This window comes from Danio rerio, chromosome 6 (genome assembly GCF_052040795.2).
Source record: "Danio rerio strain M-AB ecotype USA chromosome 6, GRCz13ab, whole genome shotgun sequence".
In the NCBI taxonomy this organism is placed as follows: domain Eukaryota; kingdom Metazoa; phylum Chordata; class Actinopteri; order Cypriniformes; family Danionidae; genus Danio; species Danio rerio.
Genome location: NC_141026.1, coordinates 2,612,545 through 2,631,662, shown reverse-complemented (window position 1 = coordinate 2,631,662; position 19,118 = coordinate 2,612,545). Strand labels below are relative to the sequence as shown.

General features: G+C 37.3%; 3 protein-coding genes across 5 annotated transcripts in view; 1 reads left to right on the top strand and 2 right to left on the bottom strand.

Moving 5' to 3' along the window:
- Positions 1-10,365, bottom strand: part of tgm2b (transglutaminase 2b) — a 29,951-nt gene extending 19,586 nt beyond the window's left edge. Inside the window, exons 1-2 of the mRNA NM_212656.2 lie at positions 10,328-10,365; positions 369-548 (exon numbers count right to left, since the gene is read on the bottom strand). Coding sequence (NP_997821.2) covers positions 369-548; positions 10,328-10,331 — 184 coding nt within the window. The 5' untranslated portion in view covers positions 10,332-10,365. The remainder of the gene's footprint in view (positions 1-368; positions 549-10,327) is intronic.
- plxna1b (plexin A1b) overlaps positions 1-19,118 on the top strand; it is a 744,633-nt gene that overhangs the window by 83,954 nt on the left and 641,561 nt on the right. The window lies entirely within an intron of this gene.
- Positions 11,266-19,118, bottom strand: part of quob (quattro b) — an 85,194-nt gene continuing 77,341 nt past the window's right edge. For all 3 annotated transcript variants that reach the window (XM_087254997.1, XM_087254996.1, NM_001004109.2), the window contains exons 20-23: positions 16,902-17,018; positions 14,457-14,669; positions 12,472-12,644; positions 11,266-11,574 (exon numbers count right to left, since the gene is read on the bottom strand). In XM_087254997.1, the coding sequence (XP_087111123.1) occupies positions 11,539-11,574; positions 12,472-12,644; positions 14,457-14,669; positions 16,902-17,018 (539 nt within the window). In that variant the 3' untranslated portion in view covers positions 11,266-11,538. The remainder of the gene's footprint in view (positions 11,575-12,471; positions 12,645-14,456; positions 14,670-16,901; positions 17,019-19,118) is intronic.

The window sequence follows — 19,118 nt, the reverse complement described above, 5'->3', positions numbered from 1 at the left end:
CAGTGGACAGAGGAGAATGGCCAGACTGGTTCCAGCATCATGGATGTACAGCAACTGCGTGATGCGATCATGTCAATATGGAGGAAAATTTCCACTACCTTGTTGAATCTATGCCACAAAAGATTAAGGCAGTTCAAAAATGAGTCCAACCCAGTACTAATAAGGTGTACCTATTAAATTGGCCAGTCAGTGTAGGTAATTTACAATACGATTTCCAAATATTATATTATTTACTATGAACACTAATATTTTTAATGTGGATGTGAACAGCGTATCACACACAAATACAAATACACACACACACACACACACACACACACACACACACACACACACACACACACACACACACACACACTCATCATTACCAGTCTCTGCAGTGATGTTGATCTGACTGTATCCGGGCTGGTATGAGCCGGAGTTGAGCTGCAGGTTGATGGTGAAGGCCTGTCCTCTCCTCACGATGAGCCGGTCTGTGCCGTTCAGCTCCGTGTGGTGGTCCGTGTTATTAAATTTACACGCCAGATCCCATGAGCCGATGTCCAGAGCTGAAGCAACACAACGGAAGAATTTTTACATCTCTGAGTATCACCATGCACATTAGATTAAACATCCACTTAAAAGCACAGTATGTCATTTTCTCCACTAGAGGGCGTGTATTCACAATAAACAAAGGTGTATTTTGATGATAAAATATATATTGCAGTATATTTGGTGCAATAGATCGTACAACAATAAATAGATATTGTGACAGACCTAGCTCACTCAGTGTATTACACTGACAAAGTGTGGACTCTGATCTGTGTGTTTCAGGTGTGTTGAGACTGTGAACTTGAGTGTGTGAGATAGAGATGCAATGCAAAGAATGCAATGCAAATGTAAAGCATGTGGTTTATGTTTAACAGATGCATCTTCACGGGCACACATATGTCACTGATTGACTTCTGACACACGACTCAATGCATAGAGTTGTCTTGTTTGATCATTACCTTGTGCCTTTTTAATGTAGCTATTAACTTTCCTTTTTTAAATATAAGGCACAGTAACACAAAAAAGGCACAAGTGTGTTTCTTTACATGTGTTGGTCAAAGACAAGATGTCCTCATCAAATGCATGTGTTCCCCGTGTTGTCCTGGGTTTCCTCCGGGTGCTAAACACATGGTGAATTGGATGAGGTAAATTGGCTGTAGTGTATGAGTGTGAATGAAAGAGTGTATGGACGTTTCCCAGTGATGGGTTGCAGCTGGAAGGGCATCCACTACGTAAAACATATGGTGGAATAGATCATTCCAGGCGATTCATTCCGCTGTGGCGACCCCTGATAATTAAGGGGCTAAGCTGAAGGAAAATGAATAGATGAATGGTTATACTTTCTTTTAAGGTGACAGTAATGTTAATGAATTCTGTGTATTTACTATGCAGTTCGGTTTAGAATGTGGGTTAGGATTTGGGTTATTAGCATGTAATCACACATAGTTACCTGTAATTATTCAACCCAAGCTCATTCTGGAAACGTAGCCCCGCGGATGTTTTTGGAGACCACGATTTACGTGGCTGGAGGTACGTATAGCCGTATTTCGTTTTTTCAAGCGAACGCTTGGTGTGACACCGCTCCTCTTTGCGCTTGCTGGCTAGGCTGACGGCTCGCCTCCTTCGTGTGGAGAGCTTTCCTGCCACAACCAGTTTGTCCGGTTAGCTCGTCGTGTTACATCGGCGAAGCGGAGGAAGAGCCGGGCGCATTCGAGACCGGGTTCGAGTCCGGGGAAGAGAGGTTCCAGAAATCAGGTAAGACAAAAAACAGATTTAAAAAAAATAAAGTGAACGAGTTTGTAACGGAGCGAGAATGCGGTGAAAGCCGAAAACACGAGGGCTTTTCTTTTTCTGCACGGCTTTCGTAAATAGTCGCTTGGGTTTAGGGAAGAAGGAGGAGGAGGAGGGCGGCCGGGTCGGCCAATTGGCCGTCCGCCCAGTCAATCGTTCAGTCATTCAGCCAATCGGTCAGCGGACAGAGACAGTTGCTCGACAGTGGCCTCCGGCAGCTTTTTACGCGAGAAAAGCGTGCTCGGGAAAGGCATTTGAGACACGAAAAAGCACACACAGCAGCCTCTCACAAATTCGCAAAAACAAAAACTGCACAAATACGTACCTCCCGGGACGTATTTCGCGGTCTCCAGAAACGTCCACGGGGCAACGTTTCCAGAATGAGCCTGGGTTGTAATTATTACAGTAAATATATGTTTAACAAGGACACTGTAAAAGTAAAGTGTTACCCATTATACTTATTCTAATATTTATTTATTAAAACATGTAAAAGTGTAAGAGATCATGCTCAATTTTAATATGCACTTCATTTTTTAAAGGATTTTATATTTAATATACTGTGAGTGTTACCCAATATACTTATTCTAATATTTAATGATTAAAACATATAACAGAGTAAGAGATCATGCGCAATTATAATATGCATTTAATGTTTTTTAAAGATTTTGTACATAATATACTGTAAGATATTTGACTTTTGGTTTATTAAAACAAATAATAATATTAGGTCTGAAATATGTGCTAAAATACTTCCCAAAGAAGTCCAAAATACTGCACTTAGATTGACTTAAAACATGCAACTTGTTTTTATTATTTATTACTTTTTTTTTTTTTTACTTTAAAAGCACAACAACTTACAACTTTGGTCCCACAAACATTCACACCAAAATTGACAATAAAGCATGCAATATACAAACAATCCATACATAAGTATAGTAATAACAGATTAATAGAATTAAACAAAAAAAATACTATTACTATTGCAAAAAGGAAACAAGTAATAAAATAAATACACTAATAAAAAAATTCTAATAAAATAATAATCTTCTGTTTTAACTTAAATTGGTCTAATCCTCTTCAATTGAACTATTTCTTGCAGAATTTATGTCTTTAAAGTAAGCCATGAAAGGTTGCCAGACTTTATAGAATTTGTCTTCTTTCTTTTTTAGTGAGAATCTGATTTTCTCCAGTTCCAATTGTTTTATTACATCCCGCATCAGATGTGTGTATATATATATATATATATATATATATATATATATATATATATATATATTTATATATTTATATATATATATATATATATATATATATATATATATATATATATATATATATATATATATATATAAATATATATATAGGAGCAGCTTTCTGTTTGCAGTTTAATAATATTAACCTTGGTGCTAGTAGACAGACAAATGGAACTATATTTTTGTTCAGTACTGTTTTTAGCTATCTGGAAATCAGTAATGCCTAGAACTGCTATACGGGGATCTGGATCTATCGACCTATTGTTAGAAATATATTTTCCCAGTATGATGATAATTTTGGGCAGCTCCAAATCATACGAGCCAGTGATGCCGGTTCTAGCCCACACTGATTACATGCAGGGTCCACTTCTGGAAATATCTTATTAAGTTTTTGTTTGGAGCAATATAAACAATGTATTATATTAAACTGTATGAGGCCATGCCTTGTGCATACTGATGATCTGTGGAAAACAACTTTCAGCATTAAATTCTTTAGATGAAATATCTTGGAAAAATGTCTGCAATGATGTTATAATAATATCTCAAATCTCAAAGTGATGTGCCATTAATGGAGACTGTGCAATAAGGTGATGCTGATGAATTTTCAGATGTTCATCTACAAACTGAGACTCATGAGAAAGCAGATGGACTTTCTCCTCTCAGTATGCTGTAAACCAACCATCCTGCGGTGAAGAAATTAGTCTCAGACCTGCCAGAAAGAGTGTGTGTTTAATGGGGAATGTGCGCAGTGGGGTTCCTCTGTTTCCTATCAGTAAAGTCGATGTTGTAATCTTTACCAAAGCTTTGATCCTGGTCTGAAGAGATGCCGCTGCCTCCAAAAACACTGTGTGTGAGTGTGTGTGTTAGGGCTGCATGTTACTTGGAAAATATGTGACATGCATGCGATATTGATACTTCTTACGATATAACATCTCACTAGAAAAATGCTATTTTAATATTTTATGCTGTTTTAAAATCATTTATTTATGTAATGATATTAAAATAAACAGGTAACATATATTTTCAGATCTAATTAAATCTAATTCAGACTAAAAATCTGCATTAAGGTGCAAACATTTCATCTTTACAACACTATGAATGAGCGAAAAACTTCAGAAGATATTCTAACTCTGATTGGCTGATCTAGACTCCACCCATTAGTGTTTATTTTCAGCTCTGGGTTCACCTTTGGGCCGCTCCAGCCAATAGCAGAGCAGCAGCTACTGAGGAGGAAGGTCTAAAGATAGTAAGGTCCCATCTGATTGGTCAAATTTAGATAAACATCCAATGCATACAATAAATGCAATCTATTGCTCATGTCTGCGAGATGTAAATTATTATCACAAAAACATTAATTTTGTGATACCTTGTGCAGTTCTAGTGTGTGTGTGACACTTCTGTTTAGCTTTTAGACTGAAGTTGTTATTATTCTGACTAAATGAAGACCTGCACTGTTATTCTGGAGCCGTTCAGTGTCTCAAACAGCACATTTAAAAGACCAAACCACTGAATGAATGGAACTGAACAGCACAAAAGTGAAAGATATTGGCTGTTTCTCAATATGCGTTCTCGTCTGTACTTGCGTTCTTGTGTCCTCGTGAAACGTCATCAACCGTCGCCAAAGTACTGTTCCAATTCAAAGTTCACATCTTTCCAAGTACACATGAAATTCCCGGATGTGTACTTCCTCTGGCCTTTTACCAAGGTTGCATCGAGAAGTGACTTGTGCGAACTTGCGAAGCTCAGGTATCCCAGATACTCTAAAAATACTCCTTTACTGTGTCACAAAATAAAGTTTTAAGAGTTTTTCAGGCGAGAATGTCATTGTTTTAAACTCGAATCGGCAGTTTATTCACAAAGATAGCGCTTCTTTAACGATGTGGCTCAGCTTATGCGGACTCCAACTCCCAGCCTGCCAGCGGGAGCTCCGTCATCAGCTCCCCTGCAAGAGTAACTTTACTTCGGCCAGGCCATCTCGGACGTACTGCTGGATCTCATCTCTCCATTGTAGTTAAAACATGATATTTAATACATCTTGGGAATATCTAATGGACAGTTTTTGGTCTTATAAATCTATTATTTATTCTCAGCTGTATTATATTAGCAGTGTATTTTGTTACCTTTTATAATTGTCTTTAATTATGTTACCGTGTTGTACGCTGTTTGTCTTTGTTTACCAAATTGTTTGACGTAATCTTTATTTCTTATTATGAATGTCTTTATTTCTTATCGTGTGTATAATTACCATTGTAGTTTATTAAATCTGATAATCAAAGACACGGGTCTGTGTATAATAACTCATTTTAATTCACATTTATATGAATATATGTGTACATTTTCTTAAATCAAAAATGTAGATTTATAATATTAATATAATATTAATTAAATCATTTTATTGGTAATGTACAGTGAAACTGATGAATCCATGGTGAGGTAAGTGACGTTATGAAGTACACTGCTGTTCCATTTGTAGGAGCACCCGACTTGTGTCCTCGCGTCCTCGGGAGTTTGTTCTTCCAAGTCTGAACTTGGCAAGTCTGAACTTCCAAGGACGCAAGTCCGAACTTTGCGTACTTGGTATTGAAAAACAGCCCCTGTTCTATTATAAGTAGATGAGAGAAATTAAAAGTCTTACACTATGGATCACCAAACTTGTTCCTGGAGGGCCGGTGTCCTGCAGATTTTAGCTCCAACCCTAATCAAACACACCTAAACTAGCTAATTAAGGTGTTACTATGTATACTTGAAACACCCAGGCAGGTGTGCTGAGGCAAGTTGGAGCTAAACCCTGCAGGGACACCGGCCCTCCGGGGCCGAGATTGGTGACCCCTGTCTTAGTCTCTCCTACCTCATTAAATCCTTTGCTGTAATTTTCCATCTATGGTTCGGTCACCGGCTGCCTATTCTGACTAAATATAGTAAATATTTTTAGTGGAGCACATGGTAAACAGCTGTCAAGACTTAATGTTTACACGCCGTACAGAAGCTCATTCACGGAGACGCTTCAAAGCATCAGTGGCGTTTACATGCGGGAGTGGAAAACTACAAGAAAACACTACATAAACCAAGACATTTAATGACGACAAGCGGTTTAACAAACCACAGTTAACCATTCACACAGAACAGAGATGCTTAAAGGGATAGCTCACCCAAAAATGATGATTTCCTGTTGATTCGTTCACCCACAGCTTATACAAGATGACTTTGACTCTTCAGTAGGTCATTAAAGAAGATTTTGAGCTGAATGCATGGTCGTCAGATTCATATAATGGCAGTAAATGGTTACAGGTTTTTTTTAGATATAACATAAACACGAGTGCAGATCAATAGTCATGTAGTTTAATAGACAATAATTTAATCCACAGCCTGGTCAAACAGTTTTCGGCGCATGTGCAATTGTAATCAATTACAAATGGACTACAATCAGACTACAGTCGCACATGCGCAGAAAACTGTTTGAGCTGGTTGTGGATTAACCAATCGGCAACCTCCCGCTCTCCCTCAGGAAGCCAATACGGAAGTAACTAAAACTGCAATTCATCCGAAATCCCGCTAGTCCTGGCCGCTCCTGGCTCCAAAACAGAGCAAATTTCAATTGAGCCCACTGTTAGAATGGCCAACTTTACAGCAGAAATAAAGGTGTTTACAGCCTGGTACAAAAAAAGATTTTGGTTAATACAGCTAATATTACCCTTCATGAGAACTGTGAGGGGGGCGAATTTTTTTTATAACTCATCCGTTTCCTTTATATTAAGTTATATTAAGTTTGCATAATTAAGGGCGTGGCCACTTGAGTGACAGCTAGGTCTCGTTGGTCGCCGTCACGTCACCTCAGCTGAATCCTGCAGATTAGCCACTGAACTCGGCATATTTATCGTATTTCTGTGTTGTTTTATGTGGCTTTATGTGGCGTTTTGGACTTGTTTCCTACAATTATTAGATGGCATGGCATGCTGAGTGCACTTAATTGTGCTCACAAACCATTCACGTGGCCTCCGTTTCCCATGTGAGTAAAGTTATATACTTATATATCTCTATACATGTATTTGATTTATTTAAGATCATTTATCGTTTATATTTATATTCAGAGCTGTAATGCACTCCAGAATCTGACGAATTGATTAGCTGTAGGCTCTAGATCAGTCATCTGAAGCGTTGTCATACAGTGTTATGCTGGATTTCATCAATAGTCTTACATTAACTAACACAGACTGTATCTGAAGGGTTTAGAAGTAATTTGCGTTTTCCTCCTGTTGAAAAACGTCATAAGAACAATGTTTAGTGGCTCAATGTGTTACAGCTAGGGATGGGAAGATAAACCGATATGTATCGATACGCGGTCATGCGCGTGCACGATGCGAGTGCATCGGTAGAGCAGCAGAGGATGAATGAAATATTAAAAGCAAATCGAGATGCATCGGTTTTTGCGAGATGCATCGATTTTTCCAAGATACAACTTATCTTTTTAATATAGAATGTATTTTTTTATTTATTAACAAGTGTTGTCAAACTGTTTTTAGCGCATAATTTAATCGACCTACATAAAGTAAGCCTTAGCAACGGATTTGCGGATGTGCACACTTACAGCAGTTTTTTTAAAAGTCTAAACACTTTATTGATATAGTGTACAACCAAGCACAAGTGGTCAGAATACAAACGAGTCGCAGGTGATAAAGTATTAAGCGTTTCTCCCAAAGTAAAGTGTGTCTGAACCAGGTCCAAGCTAAATGCCAGCAGGTGTCTGTAGCTCCGCTCACTCTCCGCCTCTTTGCCCTTGTTTGGTATCCCGCCGTGGGTGTGATGACGCGCGAACAAAATGGCGACGGTTGGCCGTGCCTACTTGTGGCTTTTTTAGAAACCTATGGGTGACGTCACGGACACTACGTCCATATATTTTACAGTCTATGGGATTAACAAACCCAGGCTCATTCTGAAAACGTACCCCTATATACATTTTTGGTGAGCGCCAAATACGTCCCAGGAGGTATGTTTTTTGCAGTTTTTGTTTTGCGAATACACTAGAGGCCACTGTGTATGATTTGTGAGTTCTCAAATTTCTCTTGCGAGTGCCATTTGCGCCAGCTCTTCTTGCGTAAATCCACCGGAGGCCGCTGTGAACTGACTGATTGACCAATAGTCTGACCCACCCTCCTCCTTCCCTAAACTCAGTGCTTTCAAATCAATCCAGAAAAAGAAAAGCCCTCACAGCTTGATTTTTACCACGTTTTCAGATCTTACCACATACTCACCCTGTTATTTACTGGTTTATTTTCTTATTTGGCTTTTGTTTTTGTCTTACCTGCTTTCTGAGACTGTTTTTCGCCAAACTCGAACCCCGTTTTCGTGGTCAACGCTGCTCAAAATTAGGGTTGGGTCGATAGACGATGCCATCATCCATCGCAATTCACCCCCATCGCAAACCCGCTCGCGAAAAATACACACTTAGACCCAGTTTACACTAATACGTCTCAGTTTTAAAATGGCATTTTAAAACGAAAACAATCCACATCCACACTGTCGTTTCATCTAGCATTTCTGAACAGCCCTCAGTCCATACTATACTGCTGAAAACGCACATCACGTGACCACACACACACACACACACACACACTGTTATGTGCTCGTCTGAGCTCCAGGCAGTCAGCAGGTGCTTTGAGCACAAACCCCAGAGAGCAGTGCACGTCGGACAGTTTTTCAAGGATGTACCACTGCATCGCGTCTCACTATAGTTGTTAAACATGATATTAAATTAATCTCATCTCTATCTAACAACCATTTAGTCTTTTCAATCTATCACGGTGTCATACCAGCGCGTAGCGTTGGTTTTAAAGATGAAATGCAGACATATGTATCTCTGGCTACATAATTTGCAATCTCCAGGAATGTATATAGGCAGGGCTGGAGCAAGCTGAACTGCCGCTCTAGGCAAAGGATGATCACGTCGACCTCAACCCGAAAGTTGAGTTGGCCCTGTATATAGGGATAAGTCTTCAGAATGAGCCTGGGTTGTGGATTAAAGCTAATAATATTGTAAATAATGTTCAATTTCTTACACAGACCAATCGTTTGGCTTCACAAGACCTCAATGTGTCTTCAGGAGCCATGTCTATGATTTGGACTCATTTGTATGAGTTTATTTTAAAAATAAAAACATGTCCCTATTCACTGCCATGATATGAATCACCAAGAACCACAGATTCAGCTCAAAATCTTCATTAATATTCTACTGAGGAAACAAAGTTACCAACATCTTCAACCTGTGGGTGAGTAAATTAACAGCAAATGCTCATTTTTAAGTGAACTATGCCTTTTATGAATGTCGCCTACACTGTCTACCTCATCATGGGTGAAGATCTTAAAATGTAGGCAGAAAGACAAATGAAAGATGCATTATCTGCAAGCATTCGACATGTGCATCTAATCACACACAACACACACACAATATATAAAAGAATACATGAATTATTCAAAAATAATATGCATTGAAATCTATACTAGTAAAGGCAACATTCTCAGTCCATTCATGCAACTTATTGATTTCCGAAATATTTTATTAGATGTCAATCAAATGCTCTTAAGAATGTTACTACCTGTATCAGAATATTCTTAGAATGTATACAAGTGTAAAATAAACATGCAATCATATATACTGCATGCATAATAATGTTGTGCTGTTGTCTGAACATTCAAAATGTTTAGTTTATACATACATACATACACACACACACACACACACACACACACACATATATATATATATATATATATATATATATATATATATATATATATATATATATATATATATATACAGTTTGTTTATCCATTATTTTTAGACATCAAGTAAATATATACAGTTTAGCAGTATATATATACTGTATAAATAAACTGGATAGGCCTATATATATAAACTGAACATTCAACAGTCAGAAATAACGTCATTAAAATATTTTACACAGCTAGGAAACGTTAAACTATAACAAGCTTCGTGTGGTAACATCAACCTGATTAATATTTAGTTATATCATTCCATATGACAGAATTAATTCGCATTAAGTAAGGGTACACATTAAAAAACACTTATAAATGTCAGGTATAAGTTGATCCTCATGGCAGCTACTGCACTTAAACACAAAAATTTACTTTTTATAACGTGATACAAAACTTGGAATGTAATACATGCATGTATAACAGTCTTTAACATCCTAATAAAGGTTTGAAACACTGATAGATGCAGAGTAAAACGCACTTACCCATGTTTATAAAGTAATGCTGCGGCGGTCCAGCGGTGAGTTCCGTTCAGTCAGTGACAGTCAGTGTGCGCGCGCTCTCACACGCACGCGCGTCTTTATTGTGCAGAGCGACACGCCCACATGCGCATTCACAGCTGACAGACCGACGATCACATACGTGCAGATCACTCTTTATTATATATGACATTTAATAATTATGCAAACATTTTTCCCAAAGCGACCTACAGATGAGAACAATATAAGTAATCAAAGCAACAAATACTATCTATGCAAATAATATGCAAATCTCTTGTTAGTCTAATGACGTATATTTATATGATCTTTTTTGAGAGATAATAAAATAGAAAGTAATTTTATATTAATATTTTTTCACAAATAAAAGCACACATTTGTAGTACAAAAGAAAGATTATGCAATATGAATAATGAATAGCTATATTATTTCTGCACAAAGTCTACCAAGACACACTGTCTTCAATTTTCCCCCTGTGCAATTGAAAGCATCCTGCTTGTTAATTTAGCAGTTAATTTATTTTAATTCATTTGTTAATAACTTTAAACTTACAAAAGCCTGACATCATCGGCCAGACCAGGAATTTACATTATTGTGGTAATCAAACAGCAACGCAAACCATCCACATCTGGGATTATAGTGTACAGTGTATATATATATATATACATATATATATATATATATATATATATATATATATATATATATATATATATATATATATATATATATATATATATATATATATATATATATATATATACAGTACACATATGATCATGCATCTGCACTTTTTCACTGACTTATAAAACATTCTTAGATTCCCAGACCAGCCATTTAATTTACCCAAACATGTTTTCTTAAAAGATTACACATCTGTTTGTGTTTTACAACCTGTACAAAAAAGGTAATTAGAAACAGACAGAGCAAATCAAAAAGACTTTTATTATATACAGATTACAGATGTCGGTTTTACAACAAATCTGTACAACAAACCTAATCAAAAACAGTCTAAAACAATGATTCAATGGATTGTGTAGGTTTTTAAAATGAAAAGTTAGTGCTGTAAAACAATGTTACACAGTCAGACAGAGAATAAATAAATACCTTTTATTTTAGAGTGTTACATGATTGATAGTGATTATATGAAAACATAAAACACATGATGCTATTATTACAGTACAGACAAACATGATGGGTTACACTTCAGTTGACTTTCCGATTGACGATTGTACCTGTAAAGAACAACGAAAGAATGTAAATATTAATAACCAGAATATGATGCACAATGAAAATATTAATAGTGTTTTAGTGTAATTAATAATAGATGATATTAATAAGTATTGGGGGTAACGCATTACAAGTAACACGAGTTATATAATAATATTCATTCATTTATTTTCCTTCGGCTTAGTCTCTATTTCAAAGGTAACCACAGCGGAATGTACCATCAATTACTTCAGTGTATGTTTTACACAGCGGATGCCCTTCCAGCCGCAACCCAGTATTGGGAAACAACTATACACACTCATTCACACACACTCATACACTACAGCCAATTTAGTTTATTCAATTCCCCTATACCACATGTGTTTGGACTGTGGGGGAAACCGGAGAACCCGGAGGAAACCCACACCAACACGGGGAGAACATGCAAACTCCACACAGAAATGCCAGCCCAGCCGGGACTCGAACCAGTGATCTTCTTGTTGCAAGGTGACTGTGCTAACCACTGAGCCTCCATGCTGCAAATATATATTATCCTAAATTATTTTATTTTGACGTGTTTTTTTTTAAAGGTAAATGAAGGTGTAGGTTATTTAAAACCTGTGTGCTCTGAAAAAGATCAAGCCTCATCCAGGTAAGAAAAAGTAGTGCAAAAGTAACTTAAAAAGTAATGTAATTACTTACCATAAAAAGTAACTAAGTAACCCAACTAGTTACTTTTTTGAGGAGCAACTTAATATTGTAATTCATTATTTTCAAAAGTAACTCCCTCTAACACTGTTCATAACCGATGCATCGCAGCACAACTGAGACTAAATTATAATTGCTTGAAAATTAAACTGCAATATTTGCCATAATGCACCTTGCTAGAAATTTCTGAAAAAATAAATAAATTGTAATCGTACTTTAGAGCCGCTCTGGTCTCTGGTTTGATTAGTGGTTTTAAGGTGGTCTTGTTTGTGTTGCTTTCCCAGCTCAGACGGAGTGTGTTCACAGTCTCCACCAATGACAGACGAGCAGCTGTGAGCTGAAGTGCTGAAACAGCTGACGCTTTCACCAGACGACTCTGAACTCGCCACTGAAACAACAACAATACAACACAATATCAACCATAATATGCCATTCATTCATTTATTCATTCATTAATTTTCTTTGAGATTTGTCCCTTATTTATCAGGGGTTGCCACAGCGGAATGAACCGCCAACTATTCTGGCATATGTTTTACGCAGCGGATGTTCTTCCAGCAACAACCCAGTACTGGGAAACCATGATATACTGTAATAACTATAATAATTAGAATTGTTTATTATCTGTAAAGACAATTCTGTCAAATACTGGGTTCCACACAATCCCTTCATGCTTTCCCAACTTAAGTGTTTTTTTAATCACTTAAGTTTTTTAATTTTTAGTTGATTGAACATAAAACAATTAAGCTGCCCCCCTCTCCAAGAAGTGTGTTGTTTCAGCTCATTTTAAATAAGTAGTTAGAACAAGCACCAAAACAGAACAAAAACATTTACGTGAATTCTGAATTTGTTTGACACAAAATTATGAAATATTATCAGATATTCAGGAAATCAAGCAAATATTACCATTTTACTAAAACACTAAAACAAACACAAAAGTTATTATTTTATTTTATTAAAAAAGACCTTTAACTGCCTTAAAAGTGACAAGTTGACTTTACCTAAAAATGTAATGTAATGTGTATTTATATAGTGCATTTATTGTGTATGGCCATACACCCAAAGCGCTTCACAATCATGAGGGGGGGTCTCTCCACACCACCACTGGTGTGCAGCATCCACTTCATGATGCGACAGCAGCCAGTGCGCTCACCACACACCAGCTGTTGGTGGAGTGGAGAGACAGTGATAGAGCCAATTCAGTGGAAGGGGATGATTGGGAGGCCATGATCGTATGGGCCGATAGAGGGACTTTTGCCAGGACACCAGGGTTACACCCCTGCTCTTTCACGAGAAGTGCCATGGGATTTTTAATGACCACAGAGAGTCAGGACCTCGGTTTAACGTCTCATCCGAAAGACGGCGCCCACTGACAGTCTAGTGTCCCCTTCACCTTTACTGGGGCATTAGGACTCACATAGACCACAGGTTGAGCGCCCCCTGCTGGCCTCACTAACACCACTTCCAACAGCAACCTAGTGTTCCCTAGTGGTCTCCCATCCAGCTACTGACCAGGCTCAGCCCTGCTTAGCTTCAGTGAGTAAGCGGTCTTGGGCTGCAGGGTGACATTGCTGTGGCAAAAGCAAGCGAACCCCTTTTAACCTCAAACCGTTAAGTTGTTTTAACCTAATTTTTCAAGTTATGCACATAGTTCATTTCCTTAAAAACATTCTCACTTCTTAAAGTAAAGTCAATTCATCATTTTTAAAAGCAACAGGTTTACACACTTTTTTTCTACATTGAACCTAGCAAAAAAAATATATATATATATATATATATTTAAAAAAAAAAAAAAAAAAAAATATATATATATATATATATATATATATATATATATACTTAAAAAAAAAAATATATATATATATATATATATATATATATATATATATATATATATATATTCTTTCTTTTTATTTTTGAAATAACATCAAGATGACTATTCAATCATAAAACATGTATTAATAAGCAAGGTACATTTTTAAATTGTTCTTGTACACATGTCCCAACACAAATCAAGTTAACTTCATAATTTTTTACAAATTTAAGTGGATTCAGCATAAAAAAATTGGGTTGTCCCTCAAATAACTTTACAATTGTGTTTGAAATAAGTTATTTGAACAAGCAGCAAACTATTTTTTGAGTGTATCAATCAAAACATTTCAGCTCATTTCAGATGAACTTTTGTGTACCCGAAAATGCGTACCGAGTGTGCTGTGGTTTCCACTCTCCTGGTCTAAATCATCTTCCTCCAGGATCCCCGACGTCTCTTGAATGTACCGAACATCATCTCCTCCCACCGGACACACAGCAGACGTAGATGGAGACCCCCATCCAGAAGAGCAGGACGACTGACTTCCAGAGGACGAGGTGCCGCTGGCCGAGCCGATGGAGTTCAGGCGGAGGACAGAAACACCACCTAAAAACATCACACACAGTAAGAGGAGATCCACTGCTCACTTATTATTTAACAAGTTTAAAGTCTGCATGAACCAGAAGTTGCACAAATAATGTTTTAAAACTCTTTGAAACATCGGCGAAGCAGTGGCGCAGTAGGTAGTACGTCTTACAGCAAGAAGGTCGCTGGTTCGAACCTCGGCTCAGTTGACGTTTCTGTGTGGAGTTTGCATATTCTCCCTGCCTTCACGTGGGTTTCCTCCGGGTGCTCCGGTTTCCCCCACAGTCCAAAGACATGCGGTACAGGTGAATTGGGTAGGCTAAATCGTCCGTAGTGTATGAGTGTGTGTGTGGATGTTTCCCGGAGATGGGTTGCGGCTGGAAGGGCATCAGCTGCTTAAAAACTTGCTGGATAAGTTGGCGGTTTATTCCGCTGTGGCGACCCTGGATGAATAAAGGGACTAAGCCGACAAGAAAATGAAGGAACTCTTTGAAACTGCCTGGCTTTGATCCTAATTGTGGCGTTTTGGGGACTGTCACTTTAATTCAAATGAGGAGCTACAAATGCCTGTGTGTCAGTGTAGCGGCAGATTCAAAACCAAAGCTGCGTCCCAAATGGCACACTATACACTATCAGTGGCGCAAAAAGGGGGTATGCAGTATATGCGGCGCATAGGGGCGCCACACATGGGGGGCGCCATTGTGCCAAAACTATTTTTGAAATTATCCATATTAAAAGTTTCAAATAATATATATATTTTTTGTAAAAAAATTTTATTTAGCATTTTCTACGCGTATAATATTGTATTTTATTAGATTAAAAAATCATTCCACCCCTCCCCCCCATTTTTCATACCATATACATGTTTTTATGAATTTATTATGTATCATATTGATTCATCAGGCCTTTTGGTAACTTCTTAGCTCAAAACTATTTTAATTTTAGCTACAAACAAAGTTATAACATTTCAATTAAATAGAACATTTCACACAGTTTGTTTCTGTTTTTATTACACTAAACATTTGACAGTCTTTTTATTTCACTTTCAATTGTTCTTGCAGAGACAGACCTTACACTTCTCACAGTATGCATGTATGAGAAGTAATCACAATGTTCTTTTGCCCTTTAGGACTCCCATGTCTATCATTTTGTTTTGACAAATGTAGTACAAAAAGTCCAAAAGCAAGGTTAGTCAAGGTGCTATAATCATTTAGTGAGGGAAAATTAAACTGAGAAGAAATTTGGGCTGGTATGAGATGCATTTCTTTGCGACTTAACATGCTTAACGTAATTATACCTTTTACTACTTCATACTATTTCAGTTGTGTTCAGAACTGCGAAACTGTATTTTTTGAAGCATATTAACATCTTTATGAAAAAATATCTTTAATTTATTGATGGAAATATTTGCAACATTTTATCACTTGCCTGTTTTAAAATATAGTTGGATTGAAGGGGGGCGCGGAAAAGTTGAAGCCGCATACCCATCAGTAAATGTGCAGTTGCGCCCCTGTACACTATGCACTATGTACTTATGCACTTACACACTCAACAGGATAGTATATGTATGTAGTGTCGTCCCAAATGGCACACTAATGTTTTTTTTACTAAGCCGAAATTCAAACTGTTTCCCTGATGACGTTTGACGGTTGCCAAATCAGTGAAATATACGACCGAATTATCAAATAATACCTGCCGTGAGTATAACCGCATTCACCATCAGGAGGCGCTATAATAACTCTCGTAGGAGAATTTTGCTTTCACCATCCAAAATAAATAAAGTTATTCAACATGTGCGTTCGATAGCTCCGCCCCTTCCGCTACGTAAGCAAACCTGCAGTCGTTGAGTGCGTGAAGTGTCCATCATTAAACACTTCATTTTAGCGGCTGAATGAGTGCATCATCCGGGTAATTAAAGTGCACTCATTATTTTTAGAGTTTTCAGTGTGAACGCACTACTTACACCTGCGATTTGCGATTTGGGACGCAGCTCAAGACTAACGTCCTATGCTAATGGGCGGGGCTTTCCCCCTCTGAAGACACGTACAAAGTGATAATGTCAATCAAAGTGTTTCTGCAGACTGTTTTTATAAACTCTGAATGTAAATAATAAAATTAATAAATTTTTTCCCATTAGAAGCTGCTTATATTCACACACTATTGCCACACAACTATGTTTAAACCCCCTATAAAAGTGTATTTTAATAAATAAAATACACTTTTGAAATAGCCTTGCTGACCCAGGTGATTTACCTCGTCCTGTGAGCACACAGTTGATGGCTCGGTCACTGATGGCCATCTCACTGGGCTTGATGTCCATGAAGGGTTTATGTCCGATTCCCATGAACACTCGCTCCTGCATCCGGATCTCTGAGAAAACATCAGCAACAGCTTCAGCTATCATTAAATAATTAAGCCTAAAGCTCTTTGCACACTGAAGCTTAGAATGTTTGTATGCATTTTTTAGGAAAAATTCGTCACATGAACAAACCTTGCACACTGACTAATCCAGTATGTGAAAACATTTCTGAGTCAGTTTAAGCAGTTCTTCTCTCTTTTCCAAAGAATAAACGGAGAGAGGAATAGGCTGAGTATGGAGAGTTCAGCTCATTGTCAAAGAGCTGAGCTGGATTATTCATTCATTCATTTTCTTGTCGGCTTAGTCCCTTTATTAATCCAGGGTCGCCACAGCGGAATGAACCGCCAACTTTTTCCAGCAAGTTTTTGTGCAGCAGATGCCTTTCCAGCCGCAACCCATCTCTGGGAAACATCCAAACACATATTCACACGCACTCACTCATACACTACGGACAATTTAGCCTATCCAATTCACCTGTATCACATGTCTTTGGACTAAGGAGGAAACCGGAGCACCCGGAGGAAACCCACGCGAAGGCAGGGAGAACATGCAAACTCCACACAGAAACACCAACTGAGCCAAGGATCGAACCAGCGACCTAGCGACCTTCTTGCTGCGAGGCGAACGTGCTACCCACTGCGCCACTGCCTCGTTATCCCTAAGTTAATTTCAGGAAATCAGTGGAGTTTTAATACATTGCTTGTGATACTTCTCACATTCACGTATTTACATATAACGTACCATTTATCTTGCTGTAGGTGTATTTACAGCATTGCATATATTTACTATAAAATATACAGCAGCTTTCACAATGCAACTTTAAAATACAGTAACATACTGTATAACTGTCCTACAGTAAAATTCAGTTCATATTACAGTTCAGTTCACAAGTAACTTACTGTAGTTACAGCAAAAATACCATTGTTTATATTTATTATAAAATATACAGTAGCTTTTACTATGCAACTATAAATTACGGTAACATACTGTATAACTGTCCTACAGTAATATACAGTTCATATTAGAGTTCATTTCACAAGTAACTTACTGTAAATTAGTTATAGTAAAAATACCATTGTTTATATTTACTATAAAATATACAGCAGCTTTCACAATGCAACATTAAAATACAGTAACATACTGTATAACTGTCCTATAGTAAAATTCAGTTTATATTACAGTTCAGTTCACAAGTAAATTACTGTAGTTACAGCAAAAATACCATTGTTTATATTTATTATAAAATATACAGTAGCTTTTACTATGCAACTATAAATTACGGTAACATACTGTACAACTGTCCTACAGTAAAATACAGTTCATATTAGAGTTCAGTTCACAAGTAACTTACTGTAAATCAGCAATAGCAAGAATACTGTATTTGCATTTACAGCACCATTTACCTTGTTGCACATGTATTTACACTATTGTATATCTTTACTGTAAAATATACAGTGCTTTACACAATGCAAACTTTAAAATAACATTAACATACTGTATAACTTTCCTACAGTAAAATACAGTTCATATCACAGTTATGTTGTATTACTTGCATATTTTGGTATTTCTTTGGAATATATTTCTCAAACAACGATGAGGGTTTGATTGCAGCATAGCTTAATTGTTTTTGTCATCTTTTTAAACTAACTGAAGGTGTTTAGTGAGTAAAATGCGGAGAAAGTTCTGTGGAACTGTGTATTTTGTAATAGTGATGCCCCATAGGATATTCCCGTAGATCTGCACACATCTATATATATTTTTTAAAAGAAGATCAGTTGAGTAATATCTGCTGGGCACATGAGATGTGTGATGGTGAAATGTGTGTGCGAACAGTGAGAGTCATCTGTAAATGCATGCAGCCCATTGTTTTTTCTTCAAATGATTGAATGTATTTGATTGAATTGTGAATGAAATGTTCTGTGGAACTGTTTATAGTGATCCCTCAATGGGTGTTTCTGTAAATCTGCACACGTCTACATCTCAGGATCAGATGAATAATGTCTGCAGGGCATATGAGATGAGTGTAGCGTGATGGCGAAATGATTGCGCAGACAGTGCGAGTCCTCATTGAATGCATGCAGCTGCAGACGGGAGTTTAGCTTCTGTCATTC